Genomic DNA, 13,702 nt, shown 5'->3' on the forward strand with positions numbered 1-13,702 from the left:
AGAACCAAGATACCACTGTATTATGTTATGAGCAACTGGCTGGGGCTGGTGGGGGTTGTGACCCCTTGTACGCCTTGCGGAGGCGTAAATTGTAAGCAGCCACCTGGGGTAGCAGAAGAGCGAGTGACCACTGTGTGACTCAGCCATTTAAATTAAGCCCAGGCTTACGATGCAGAGTACAGCATGCTGCCTAGCTCTGCCCAGACACTCCCAGAACGGCAGAATAAACACCAAATCCCTAAAGGAGAGCAGGAAACACAACACCAACACCACATGTGGCCGGCTGCACCCACTACTTAAAGAAAACAAAGCTAAAAAAGAACAGAGACCTGTCAAGCCACTTTGGGATATGAAGGCGTCGCCCAGAGTCAAAAGGCTCTCCTCTGAACAGCCGCCCACAACAGTTAAGGAGGAAGCAAGTTGGGGGGAAAGGGACGGATCCAGCTCACAAAGTGCGGAACGGACAGGGAGGCCTGTCCATATCCCAAGCGCGGCACCTCCACGAAAGAGGATTGGGAGCACGCACAACCCAGAACACACCACGGCTGTGAGGAAAAGGGCAAAACCCGCGGCCGACTCAAATTCGCCTCCTAAAGCCGCCCTAAGTCTCTCGGGGTGCCGGCCCACAGCAAACCTACTAAAGGAGGAGAGGCACAAGAACATGGCAGCTTTCGCTTTACCCGCCAAGGACACCCGCCACTCACCATCTCGTCCAGGGCGTAACGCAGGAGGCCGTGCTCGTAGAGGATGAAGAACCGGCGCTGCCATTTCTAGGAGAGAGGAAAAGGAGGTGTGAAAATGGAACACATGAAACTTTGGACTGAGAGGGATCTCTCTCCCCTGCATCTTTGTCAAGAGCGCACCTGCCCTCTTCCCCTCGCAGAGCCACAATTCCCAGAGTTCCACAGGAAGAGAGAATAATAATAATAAATAGTAATAATAATAATAATAATAATAATAATAATAATAATAATTTATTTGTACCCTGCCCATCTGGCTGGGTTTCCCCAGCCACTCTGGGAGGCTTCCAACAAAGATCAAAACATACATCAAAATGTCACACATTAAAAAAATCCCTGTGTAGGGCTGCCTTCAGATGTCTTCTAAATGTCAGGTCGTTGTTTGTCTCCTTGACATCTGATGGGAGGGCGTTCCACAGGGTGGGTGCCACTACTGAGAAGGCCCTCTGCCAGGTTTCCTGTAGCTTTGCTTCTCACAATGAGGGAACCGCCAGAAGGCCCTCGGCGCTGGACCTCAACGTCTGGGCAGAATGATGGGGGTGGAGACGCTCCTTCAGGTATACTGGGCTGAGGCCGTTTAGGGCTTTCAAGGTCAGCACCAAAACTTTGAATTGTGCTCGGAAACGTACTGGGAGCCAATGTAGGTCTTTCAAGACCGGTGTTATATGGTCTCGACAGCCACCCCCAGCCACCACTCTAGCTGGTGACCAGTCTAGCTGATAACCCCTCTGGGAACTGTAGCACCGCGAGGGGAACGAGGGTCAATTTCAGCAGCCTTCACAAACTACCAGATTCTTGGGGAGGGGGTAATAATCACTGTTTAAAGTGGCATCATACTGCTTTAACTGTGTGGTGCGGATATAGCCTTAGAAGCCAGGTGCAAAGGGCAAGGCTCATGCCGGCTTAGTCAGGGCTTAATCCAGATGTCTCAGTTACCCAGCAGAGAGGGAAGCGATGCTTGGAGGAGAGGCACTCTGCCCTCCACCCACAGATTCACAAATGTGGGTCGGCCGGAGGAGTCAGCCGCTATTTGTGGCGATCGCTGACCTCGTCCTTCCCCAAGACCTCTGGTGCATCCTGCAAACACTCAAAATGCAGCGAGAATCTCTTTCGCCGCTTCTTAAGTGTCTCCCAAGCCTTGGGCGAAGAATGAGACTGATTCGCCACCCACTCCCCATTCAGCTCCCTGCGCAGGCAAGAGGGCGGCTTGAATTCCTCCCACCTAGCCTCAAATGACAGTCCTTGCCATCCCTGACAGCTCTGAAAACTCAGAGGAAGTGAGGGACGACCAAGACTTTTGTTGGGAAATGCAAGACAGGGAAGTTGTCAATGCTCTTAATTTTCCCTTTTCTTTTTAACTGCACCTAGGGGACGTGGGTGGCGCTGTGGGTTAAACCACAGAGCCTAGGGCTTGCCGATCAGAAGATTGGCGGTTCGAATCCCCGTGACGGGGTGAGCGTCCATTGCTCAGTCCCAGCTCCTGCCAACCTAGCAGTTCGAAAGCACCTCAAAGTGCAAGTAGATAAATAGGTACCACTCCGGTGGGAAGGTAAACAGCGTTTCCGTGCACTGCTCTGGTTCGCCAGAAGCGGCTTAGTCATGCTGGCCACATGACCCAGAAGCTGTCTGCAGACAAACGCCGGCTCCCTCGGCCTATAGAGCGAGATGAGCGTGCAACTCCAGAGTCGTCCACGACTGGACCCAATTGTCAGGGGTCCCTTTACCTTTAAGCCACTATAACTCTGCACCCAAGCAAAACTGGACCACGTTCCCTGTTTAATTTAGGCAAAACCGAGCAGATTTGCATAATCCTCATTTTGCATAATATATTCCAGTTTTCGCTACCCTGACATTTCGCCCCGTGACTCCTGGAAATCTTATTCCGCTACCTCTGAGATTTCTTGTTTTTCAAACAACTGAGCAGTCATAAGGACTAGAAACTTGGTGGCTGTGGGTTTTGCTTTTGCTAGGGGAGAACTGAATTATGTGGCTAAGGTCCTATCCTACGCTTCTCCTTCACTCCTGCTGCACTCAGTTCACCCGGCACCAGGCCACCTGGGCTGTGACTATCCTTAAACGCGCCCCCCCCCAACTCAGCAGAGAGACCCCCCATCCTTACCCGAGAGCGGTGCACGGGATTGTCAAAATCAGTGCCTTCTGGAGCCAGCAAAAGCCATCCACCATAAATGGGCTTGGCCTGGAAAAGAAGTGGAAACAACAACAATAAATAATCAGCCTTGTTTGTTTTCTAAGAAAGGTACAACTGGGGGGGCATTGTACTCAGTGACGCAAATGACAGCTGGCACAGAGCCCTGGCTATTTGCAGGACAGAAGAAACCACCGCAAAACTCTATATATGGTCCATCGCTCCTTGCCAGGGCATGGGATTTGCAGGCAGAGGACCCCAAGTTCAATGGCTGGCGGAATCTCCCATTAAAGGGATATCAGGTGTGGCCTCCTTTGGAATAACATGTGGGGTTCTGGTCGCCTCACCCCAGAAGGGATACTGTAAAGTTGGGAAAAGGTTCAGATAACGTGACACCAAAAATGATCGCGAGGGTGGAACGACTCTCCCATGAGGAAAGGCCGCAACATTTGGGACTTGTTAGTTTAGAGAAAAGGAGTTAGTCTAGAAAAATGAGAGGAGTTTATAAAATTATAGATGGCCAAGAGGAAGTGTATAGATTGCTCTACAGCGTTTCCCAAATTTTGATCGCCAGCTGTTTCTGGACTACAACTCCCATCATCCCTAGGGAGAAAGACCAGTGGTCAGGGATGATGGGAACTGTAGTCGAAAAGCAGGCGGGGGACCCAAGTTTGGGAAACACTGCGCTAGAACTTGTGGACGTCTAATGAAGCTGAATACTGGAAGATGCAGAACAGGTAAAATAAAGTCCTCCTTCGCCCAGGGCAGAACTAAACTATGGAACTCCCTGCCACTGGAAGCAGTGATGGCCACTAACTCGGATGGCTTTGAAAGAGGACTGGACAAATTCTTGGAGGAGACGGCCATCCACGGCTATGCTCTGTGTCTGTGGCCAGAGGCAGGAATGCTCCCGGGTATCAGTTGATGGAAACCACAGGAGATTTGGTCTTGTGTTCGAATCCTGTTGGCAGTTTTCCCCTTGGCCACTGTGAGAACTAGATGGCCTGATTCAGAAGCCTCTTTTTATGTTCTTATGTTCTCGAGGTACAAGAGCTAAGTTCACTCTCCTTTTTCCCTTTCAACAATCCCCATGGCACGCAATTTTCCTCCCCGTACTAAAGCGAGCCTGCAAAGGAAGCCTAAAATAATTCCACATTAATAAACAGAAACCAGAAACTCAAGGAAGACGTCATAAACGCTTGCAGTCTTTAAGATTTGGAAATCTGAAACCAAGAAGAAAAATAAGCAGGATACTCTCTTTTCGGAACTGTGAACCATCAAAATAAAATATGGGTTTTTATTTATTTATTAAAAGCAAACATGAACTTCAGAGAGGATTTAGCAACACCTCAACATACCTGCTGTGCAAGTAGAAGATTTCACAACATTTAAAAAATGCACACGCACACAATCTGTCTCTCCATATATAGATACAAGGGGAAAATGTTAGCACCCCAAATGTATAAAACAAGAAAATCACGGGCAATTTTAAAAACATATTTAGTTCTTAACTCTCCTAGCATTACATGGTTGGCTGAGGGCTGATAGGGAACACTGAGGGTTCCCAAAAAAAGGCAAAAAATCTTGTGACGGGGGAGAGAAAAGTAAGGGGGAACCCTCCCTCCCAAAAACAGTCCGATAAGGATTGCTCAAGCTCAGTGAACACCCAAAACTGTTGGGAGGTGGTGCTGAAAATGGGAGCGCACAAATGAAATGGAGTCTCCTGAACGAGCGTGGCTGGCTGGCACCTTGAAAAGAAATACCCCACGCTGCAACATTTTGTTGCGGGTCTCACTTGCAAGAAACAGGGTAAGGCCACATTTGACAGCCGTGAAAGGGCCTTGAAATAAATGGTGGTAAATAAAACCTGCTCCATCTTTCTTTCTTTCCTTCCTTTCTTGAGAAATATACAATGCTCATCTTGGTTCCTGGCTTTCCCCTGACCCAACACACTCTGGGCCCGATTCACACATCCACGGACATCGCTGCATTTCTTAAATCAGGCATGTCCAAAGTCTGTTTCGGGGGCCTAATCCGGCCTGCTGGTTGATTTAATCCCCCCTGTGGCAGTATATGTCCTGGTGTAAAATCCTAAAAAAAGCTCAGCAATTTCAATCCTAAAAAAAATGTCCAACAACTTTCGTCGGCCCTCACACATGTTCACTTCATCAAATCTGGCCCTATTTGAAAAAGGTTTGGGCACTGCTGTCTTAAATGAATGTGTGGACTGACTGCAGTGAACGACTGGTGTGTCTTGAGGTGATGTGAAGGGAAGGGAGATCGGCCTTAAATGCGCATGGATGAGCAACCCTTTTCAGTCTCAGGGACACATTTCCTTCCAGAAAGCACATGACAGAAGCAAGAGTGGTTGGAGCCATGAATGCAAATTTTACCTTTGTACAGTTGACTCATTTGTACACACACGCACACACACAAACTTCCCCCTCTGACCTCCACCCAGGTGAGGAAGAGGCAGTATCAGAAGTTCAAGGACACAGTCCAGCATGGCAAAAATATGTCAGGAGGGTGTGGCCAAGAAGCAGGTGTGGCCTGGAGAGGGCCAGGCAGAGGGTCCTAGAGGGCCACATTCAGCCCACGGGTCAGACGTTCCTCACCACTAAGCCGCATGAACACCACAGAATCACAAGGGAACCGGGGGTCATACAATCCAACCCCCTGCCATACAGGGGTCAATAATAATAATAATAATAATAATAATAATTTATTTATACCCGCCCATCTGGCTGGGTTTCCCCAACCACTGGGGCAGCTTCCAACAAAATATTAAAATACAATAGTCCGTCAAACATTAAAAGCTTCCCTAAACAGGAATGCCTTCAGATGTCTTCTAAAAGTCTGGTATAGTCATACCTCATGTTACGTTTACTTCATGTTATGTTCTTTCAGGTTACGTCCCAAGGTGACCCAGAAGTACCGGAAAGGGTTACTTCTGGGTTTAACCGCTTGCACATGCGCAGATGCGCAAAATGATGTCACGCGCATGCACAGAAGCGCCAAAGTGTGTGTGCAGATGCGCCGCTGCGGGTTGCACTCTTTTCATGTTGCGAACAGGCCTCTGGAACGGATCCTGTTCGCAACCAGAGGTACCACTGTAGTTGTTTTTCTCTTTCGCATCTGATGGGAGGGCGTTCCACAGGGCGGGTGCCACCACCGAGAAGGCCCTCTGCCTAGTTCCCTGTAACTTGGCTTCTCACAGCGAGGGAACCACCAGAAGGCCCTCGGACCTGGACCTCAGTGTCCGGGCAGAACGATGGGGGTGGAGACGCTCCTTCAGATATACTGGACAGAGGCATCCATGATAGAAGACTATCCAACCTCTGCTTCAAAACCTCCCAAGGAAGGAGAGTCCACCAGCTCTCAAGGGAGTCCACACAACACACAACACACATACAAATACGCAACTGTCATTCACCACCAACTGGCAGAAAAAAATATTTTGCGTCTCACTCACAATTCTCCTTCAAACCCTGAGAACCAACAGTCAGATTTGCAAGGCAGATCTGGTTCCGCAGCTCTTCACTCCACAACATTTAATTTATTTTACAGTCTAACAGGAACAGTGCTTCCAGAATGTCGCCATCAAACAGTGGGAGTGTGAAACATCCAGAGTCCTAAGAAATCATATTGCAATAAAGCAAGTTGCTAGGCCTCATGAACCATGAGGGGAATTGCGTGAAAGGGGATGGGGCCAGGCCTGGGGGGGAAACCTCCAAGAGAAGAGAGCCAAGGATAAAGATGCCGAAGGCCCAGAGCGACCCCCCTCCCTTCGTAACAAACTGCCCCTCCGCATGGCTGGCAGAAGGAAAACAGATGCGTACAAATTGGGGCGAAGGTATTTGCGGGATTGTTTGGTCTGCTGTGCAAAGTCGCAGGGTTCAAATCCATGTAAGCTAAAAATCCAGTTTAAGCTTTTAACTTCATCTTCCACTTATTTATCCTGCCCTCACAAAAAATCTGGGGTGTGGTATAGGGTGGGGTGGGGTGGGGGGTCACCCTATTCCAGGGGTCGGCAAGGTTTACCTCGCCTGGGCTGGTTCACTCCAGCGGACATCCCTCCTTGGGCCGGATTGCGCATGCGCAGCCACGATTTTCGGTGCCTGCATCTGCGCAGACACAATTTCCAATGTCCGCATCTGCACAGACGTGATTTTCGGTGTCTGAACATGCACAGACGTGATTTCTGGCACTGCAGAAGCAAGTCCCCACGCCACGCAGTGTGTGGGGACTCACCAAGCTCGTGGGCCGGTTAAACGACCCCCGTGGGGCGCTTGTGGCCCATGGGCCTTAGGTTGCCTACCACTGCCCTATTCTTTCCCTTCAGGGAAGTGGGGCTGGAAGATAAAAGCCACGCACATAAAGTAGCTGGGTCCACATTCGAACCCATGTCCCTCCTCTCCCCAAGCCCAGGCCCCTGAACCCCTGCACCAAGGTACTAACACTGATGCAGAGAAAATACACCGTTCAGAATACTGCAGTCCTAAAACCAGAGGATAGTCAGTTGTGCTCACAGGTCCCAAGGCGATCTCCAAATTAAAGAAAACTTGTAGGCCACATGAGTTTTGATTGATTAAAATAATTGAGAACTGCAGTTAGGAGTCGCAAGTCTCTTTGATCAGACGGCAGGCAGCTCTGGTTAATCAGCCCAGATTTGCAGAAAAGAGAAACAGGAGAATCAAGTCAAATAAACCTGAACAGACATGCGTATGGATGATAAAACCAGACACTCTGGAGGAAATAAGGGGGAGAAGAAAACTCGCCACAACATTTTGAAAAAGGCACCCCCCCCCCCTCCTGCTAAAGGAACATATCATCTAAGACAGCACCTGGAGAGTTTTTGTTTGTGTGAGCACTAGATTCTTGAAACAAAATTTAAGTCACAGAACTGTAGAGTTGGAAGGGATCCATCTAGTCCAACCCTCTGAAAGGCAAGAATCTATTTCGCCCAACATGGGGCTTGAACTCACAACCCTAAGATCAATTATCTCATGCTCTACCAACTGAGCTCTGCCCAACTGACTGAGGACCTATTTATTTTAATTACTTCTTCTTCTTCTATTAATAATAATAATATTAAAATTTGTATAGTGCCCTTCATTTGTAGAGCTCAGGACAGCTCACAACAACAAACCTTCCTAATTCATGAAGCCACTTTGGGTAGAGTGAACCTACCACCTAACTGAAACTTGCAACTACAGCTTTAAACCGATCGCCAGGCTGCAATTTGCCTCCTGGTTCCAAAACTATGTTTCCCTCTAACGATCTGTACTGATTTCAAGAGAACAACAGGGAACAACTCAGAACAGGCCTACGTAAAGGAATCCAGACTGCAGAACAACACCCAGGTGCAGAGTCACAGCAAACGATCAAAGCCCCCCGGAAGCCCCCTGACCAAGATCGCGTGATTTATTATTCCTCAGCGCAGCCCCTCCAAAGCGAGGAGAGGGCATGGGAATTTTGAGTAAGGAAGAAAAGAATGAACGTTCTCCCTCAAACCGATCCCTCTTTGCTTCTGGCCATGTATCCATGCTGGGTAAAACTTTCACCCCAGACATTACTGAACCACACCTCTCTAGGTTAAGCACTTAAGCCCCGGCATCCCATCCCCTGCCCAGGCAGGCCTGCGAAGCTCAGACGGACCTTGCCTTCTGCTCCCAACTCCTCAAACGCCTTCCTGGCACGGGCACTTTTTCCTCGGTTCATGGCTCTCCGCTTCCAAGTTCCTCCGGATCCTCTGCCCTCTCTCCTTTCCCTCTCGGCTGATGATGCACCTTCTTCCTCCGCGAGGCTCCTGGGATCCACACCCAGGGATCCACCCCCCCCCCATGCGCACACACCCTCCTGCCTGCAATCTCCCTCCTCTGCGGCTCAAAGCGGCCTCGCCCTCTCCTGAACTCTGCACACTTACGCACCTGTCACTCCCTCCGCGCTTGCTCAGAGGAGGCTACGTCCTTCAGATCCTTTGCAAAAACGACACCAGGCAGCTCCTCCGTCGGTGCAACGCGAGACTCTTGGCCTCAAGCTCCACTTTGGGCGCAAGATTCCTGCATGGCCCTCCTGGTTCCTCCGCCAACTCTACAATTCTGTGACGCCAGGAAAACATCCCTCGCCAAACCACACGGGTTAATTCCCAAACAGGGTTAGAAACTCAGATATATAAGCTAGGGGCCAAATGGCTCTGTAAACCAGGGTTGCAGTCACCAAAACGGAATATCCAGCCGCCATTTTGGGGGCAAGACGACTCTAAAGCCTTATTTTTCAAATGATGGACTGACTGTGATTGACTTAAACACCTGGCTAGTTATTGAGCTAAGTGAAGAAGTCTGGGAACTTACAAAATGAAAAGTTACTTGATCCACAGACAGTCCACGTGTATATGAGCCTATTCTGATCTCTTTTTCTTAATGGTGACACCCACCATTCATAACGTAAGAACATTCTTCACAACTGTGAGCAGGGCACTGGGAAGGGGTAAATGAAGATAAGGGCAATCATGCACTACAGTCGTACCTCGGAAGTCGAACGGAATACGTTCCAGAAGTCCGCCTGACTTGCAAAATGTTCGGAAACCAAGACACGGCTTCCGATTGGCTGCAGGAAGCTCCTGCAACCAATAGGAACCCGAAGAACCCGCGTCGGACATTCGGGTTCCAAAGAACATTCGCATACTCACTTCCGGGCTTGCGGAGTTTGGGAGCCAAAACATTCGACTTGCAAGGCCTTCGACTTCCAAGGTACGGCACTATAACACTGTCAGCTGCTCTTGCCTAGGCTGCACAGAAAAGGCATTTTGTTTCCTGAAATTCTGATTTTGCAGATAAAACATAACTGATAGAATTCTACAGGACAGGGTACTAGTGTGTGAAAACAGTCCAGATCCACGGATCCCCAGGCACACACCTCCAGATGGTGGAGAGAGATGTCAGGAGCCACCCTGGCCTCTACACCTGGTCGCAAATGGTTGAAACCAGGTGCAAAATGCTCCTGGCGCCCGGCTAATTTCGACCACTGCTGTTGGCGCCCGCGCCCTGAGTTTGCTATTAGAAGGAAGGGTTGCTGCAGCAAGAGGCCTATGCGAACAGCGGCGCAAGTTGGAGTTTTTGAGCCAGCAACTAACGAAACTCCACTCCCTGCCGCTCTGCGCATTCCTTCATCTTCACTCCTCCTGGCTGTTTGGGTCTGGCCTCCTCAAAGCCGGCTGGAACAGTTACGATAGGAAACAGGCAGGGCAAGAAGCCGGCTGTCGGGTTTACATGAGGCTGTCAGAGAGCTGCCCTGACACATCCCAGGCATCTGCGAGAAATGGGTCACATCCACCCAAGGAATCAGTGAAACCTGAGACTCTCTGCCATCTCCCTGCCAAGGAAGAAGGGGACAATTTAACCTCATCATTTGCTCTCTTATTATTTAGGAACGTGCATTATCCTTCCCTGGTTTAACCTTGCGTTCACTTCCTTTTCCTTTTTGGGGGTCTATTTTTAGACTGAAGGATCCTTGGGGCAGAGACCTGTCTCCTTGTATATTGAGAAAGCCTGTTGCACATTGGTGGTGCTATGCAAAGAAGCAAAAAATGCTTGTTCCTCACATGTGTGCCCCATCACTCCACTAAGGAGCGAGAAAGGGGCTCCCTCACCTCCTTTATCTTCACGACGACCCTGTGAGGAAGACTGGGCCAAGAGAGCATGATTGGCCCAATTTGGTTCCCCAATAAGGCTGACGGAAGCAGCCACCCAAAGCAACTCAGGTGTAGATTTGTACATCTGCATATGCATATGGGATGCGGGTGGCCCTGTGGTCTAAACCACAGAGCCTAGGGCTTGCCGATCAGAAGGTTGGCAGCTTGAATCCCCGCGACGGGGTGAGCTCCCGTTGCTCGGTCCCAGCTCCTGCCAACCTAGCAGTTCGAAAGCACGTCAAAGTGCAAGTAGATAAATAGGTACCGCTCCAGCGGGAAGGCAAATGGCATTTCCGTGCGCTGCTTTGGTTCGCCAGAAGCGGCTTAGTCATGCTGGCCACATGACCCGGAAGCTGTACGCCGGCTCCCTCGGCCAGTAAAGCGAGATGAGCGCTGCAACCATAGAGTTGTCTGCGACTGGACTTAACTGTCAGGGGTCCTTTACCTTTTATATGCCGTTTATCCCAGTCTTTGCTCATGCAAGGCAGCAGGTAAGTGGCTCCACATCCCGAGCCACCATTTAGCTTCTAAATCCCATCAGTGGACAAAAGAAAACTTAGTTTGAGCCCACAAGGCTCAAGTCCTGCCAACTCCTGAACTATACAACACTGGCTCATAGTTAGGTATCTGGCTAGGTCTCAGTAAAGCATGGAAGGAAGAAATAACCTAGATTGGTGTTGAAAACTAGAAACACTTTGTTTCTAGAACGCGGCAGCCAGACTGGTGACTAGGAGTGGCCGCCGAGACCATATAACACCGGTCTTGAAAGACCTACACTGGCCCCCCAGTACATTTCCGAGCACAATTCAAAGTGTTGGTGCTGACCTTTAAAGCCCTAAACGGCCTCGGTCCAGTATACCTGAAGGAGCGTCTCCCCCTCCATCGTTCTGCCCGGACACTGAGGTCCAGCTCTGAGGGCCTTCTGGTGGTTCCCTCCCTGCAAGAAGCCAAGTTACAGGGAACCAGGCAGAGGGCCTTCTCGGTGGTGGCACCCACCCTGTGGAATGCTCTTCCACCAGATGTCAAAGAGAAGAACAACTACCAGACTTTTAGAAGACATCTGAAGGCAGCCCTGTTTAGGAAAGCTTTTAATGTTTGATGTATCACAGTATTTTAATATTCTTTTGGAAGCCGCCCAGAGTGGCTGGGGAAGCCCAGCCAGATGGGCGGGGTATAAATAATAAATTATTATTATTATTATTATTATTATTATTATTATTATTATTATTATTTTATCCCAGAATAACTCCATCCTTATTTCAGACATTGGGATATATTGGTCTATCGCGATGTTTAGCTGACGATGTATCACAATGTTGGAAACCAGGTATCACCCAGCCCTGCTTCAGATGCAGAAGACCGCAGGTTCCGTTCTCAGCACCTCTAGCTAAAAAGATCAGGTAGCTAAGGAAGGGCATTATCTCTCCTCTCCCACCCCCAAAAAGACCTTAAAGAGCTGCTTCTGGCCCACTGGAAGAGACAATGGTCAGAGGTGGACCCCAAACTTTATACAAGTCTGCTAGACATGTTCAAAAGGTTATGCCACAAAAGAACCCTGACTTTTAAAAGGTGCCACCAGAGTGGTGATTTTGCCTCCAAAGATCTTAGGAGTCCGCCCACCCATGAATGGCAGTTTAAGATGTTTACGGAAAGAGAGAAACCCCATGGTTCGTTTACCCCAAGAAAACGTCTCTATGCTCACTTGGAGGCCATTCCCGGTTCACCCTAGGCGAGCGGCATTTCACAGGCCTGGCTTGTCGGACGTGCCAGGGAGGTAATGTCAGCCCCTTCAGGAACTGTGCCATCATCCTGACAGATGACCCAAACGTCAGCGCTTATTTATAAACAGCTCATCACGAAGCAGAAAACTCTGGGACTCCATCATCCCGTCCTGCTCAGAATCGTTCCCGACGGAGCCTTGATCCAATTTAAGCCCCGTCTCGCTGCCTTCCCGAAATTTAAAAAACAACACCTGGCGCAGTCCCTAACCGCGATGCCAAAGGGATTAGGAAACAAGGGTATCATGAGAAAATGTTTTTTAGGAGCTCGGAGGAGGAGGAATTCGCCGGGAGCTGCGCGGCTGACCCGTCAAAACATGCTGCAGAAGTTCACATTACTCACCAGGAAAAATTCCTGGCTGGGGGGCAGAGAAGGAGCAAAAGAGTGGGAGGAGAGGCCTTAGACTCAAGAGGGTTTCTAACTGTGTTCCAGAGTATCCCGGGGTTCCTTCCACTTCCTCGGACAAGGGGGTCCTGAATACTAGGGGGGCCATCGGGTCCCGCATCCTGTACTCACAAGTGGCCAACCAGATGCCTCTTATGGGAAACCTCCAAGCAGAATTCGAACCCACAGCCCTCTCTCCTCCTATGGTTCCTGCATCTGCCATTCAGAAACATCACTGCCTGCGACTGTAGCCATGAATAGCCCTCCATGAATTTGCCTAATCCTCTTTTCAAGCCGCCCAGCTTGGCGGCCATGGGGCAGCGAGTTCCACAGTTTAACACTGCACTGCGCAAAGAGGGACTTTCTTCTGTATGTCCCAAATCTTCCAGCTTTCCACCTTCTCCAGGACACACATCATTTTATACAATCTTGCAGAAAACCAGGGCTTTATTTGTTCCGCAGCCAGAACTCAGCTCTGGCAACTCTCAGGGAAGCGCGTTCCCATTCAAAGAGGACAAGGGAGAATTTCGTGGTGAGTTCCGGCACCTATTTTTTTCTGAAAAAAACAGCGCTGCATAAAACCATACAGAAAAGTTACACATCAATTAAGCATTGTGGAAGGATGTATTCTGAACTGCCTGCGTAGGCCTGGCGGAACAGGGTGACGGCAGAAGCTCGCTTGACATTTTGCAGAATGTCTTCGCCCTGTTTAATCCTAATAATTACCCAAACACAGCTGGATTTTTCCAGAGTGATGCCACTGGCCACCAGCTGAAGAATTTGAGCGAGTGAGGAAAGTCACCCAGGGCTTCTTTTCAGGAAATATTTATCTGAAACGAAACAAGAGTAGAAGCCGGCTAGGAGCATAACCGTTATTCGCCTAGAGCTGTGATCCTAGAATTCTGAATCCAGATATAAAAGGGTGTCAGGAACCGGGTCATGGGAAGGTTTTCGGAGTGA

At 49.5% G+C, this 13,702-nt stretch overlaps 1 protein-coding gene across 15 annotated transcripts in view; it reads right to left on the reverse strand.

The window, feature by feature from the left end:
* The window catches only part of MPRIP (myosin phosphatase Rho interacting protein), a 162,638-nt gene that overhangs the window by 132,608 nt on the left and 16,328 nt on the right, over nucleotides 1–13,702 (reverse strand). For 13 of the 15 annotated variants that reach the window (XR_014504879.1, XR_014504880.1, XR_014504881.1 and 10 more), the window contains exons 2-3: nucleotides 2,860–2,937; nucleotides 705–770 (exon numbers count right to left, since the gene is read on the reverse strand). Coding sequence is in view for 11 of the 15 variants with exons in the window: in XM_083413284.1 (XP_083269410.1) it covers nucleotides 705–770; nucleotides 2,860–2,937 (144 nt within the window). In the remaining 4 variants the exon portion in view is untranslated. Of the gene's footprint in view, nucleotides 1–704; nucleotides 771–2,859; nucleotides 2,938–8,544; nucleotides 8,744–13,702 lie in introns of those variants that run through there. The other 2 variants (XM_083413288.1, XM_083413281.1) reach the window with 2 other exon arrangements.

The sequence above is a fragment of the Podarcis tiliguerta genome (genome assembly GCF_965153285.1).
Source record: "Podarcis tiliguerta genome assembly, chromosome: 14".
NCBI lineage: Eukaryota > Metazoa > Chordata > Lepidosauria > Squamata > Lacertidae > Podarcis > Podarcis tiliguerta.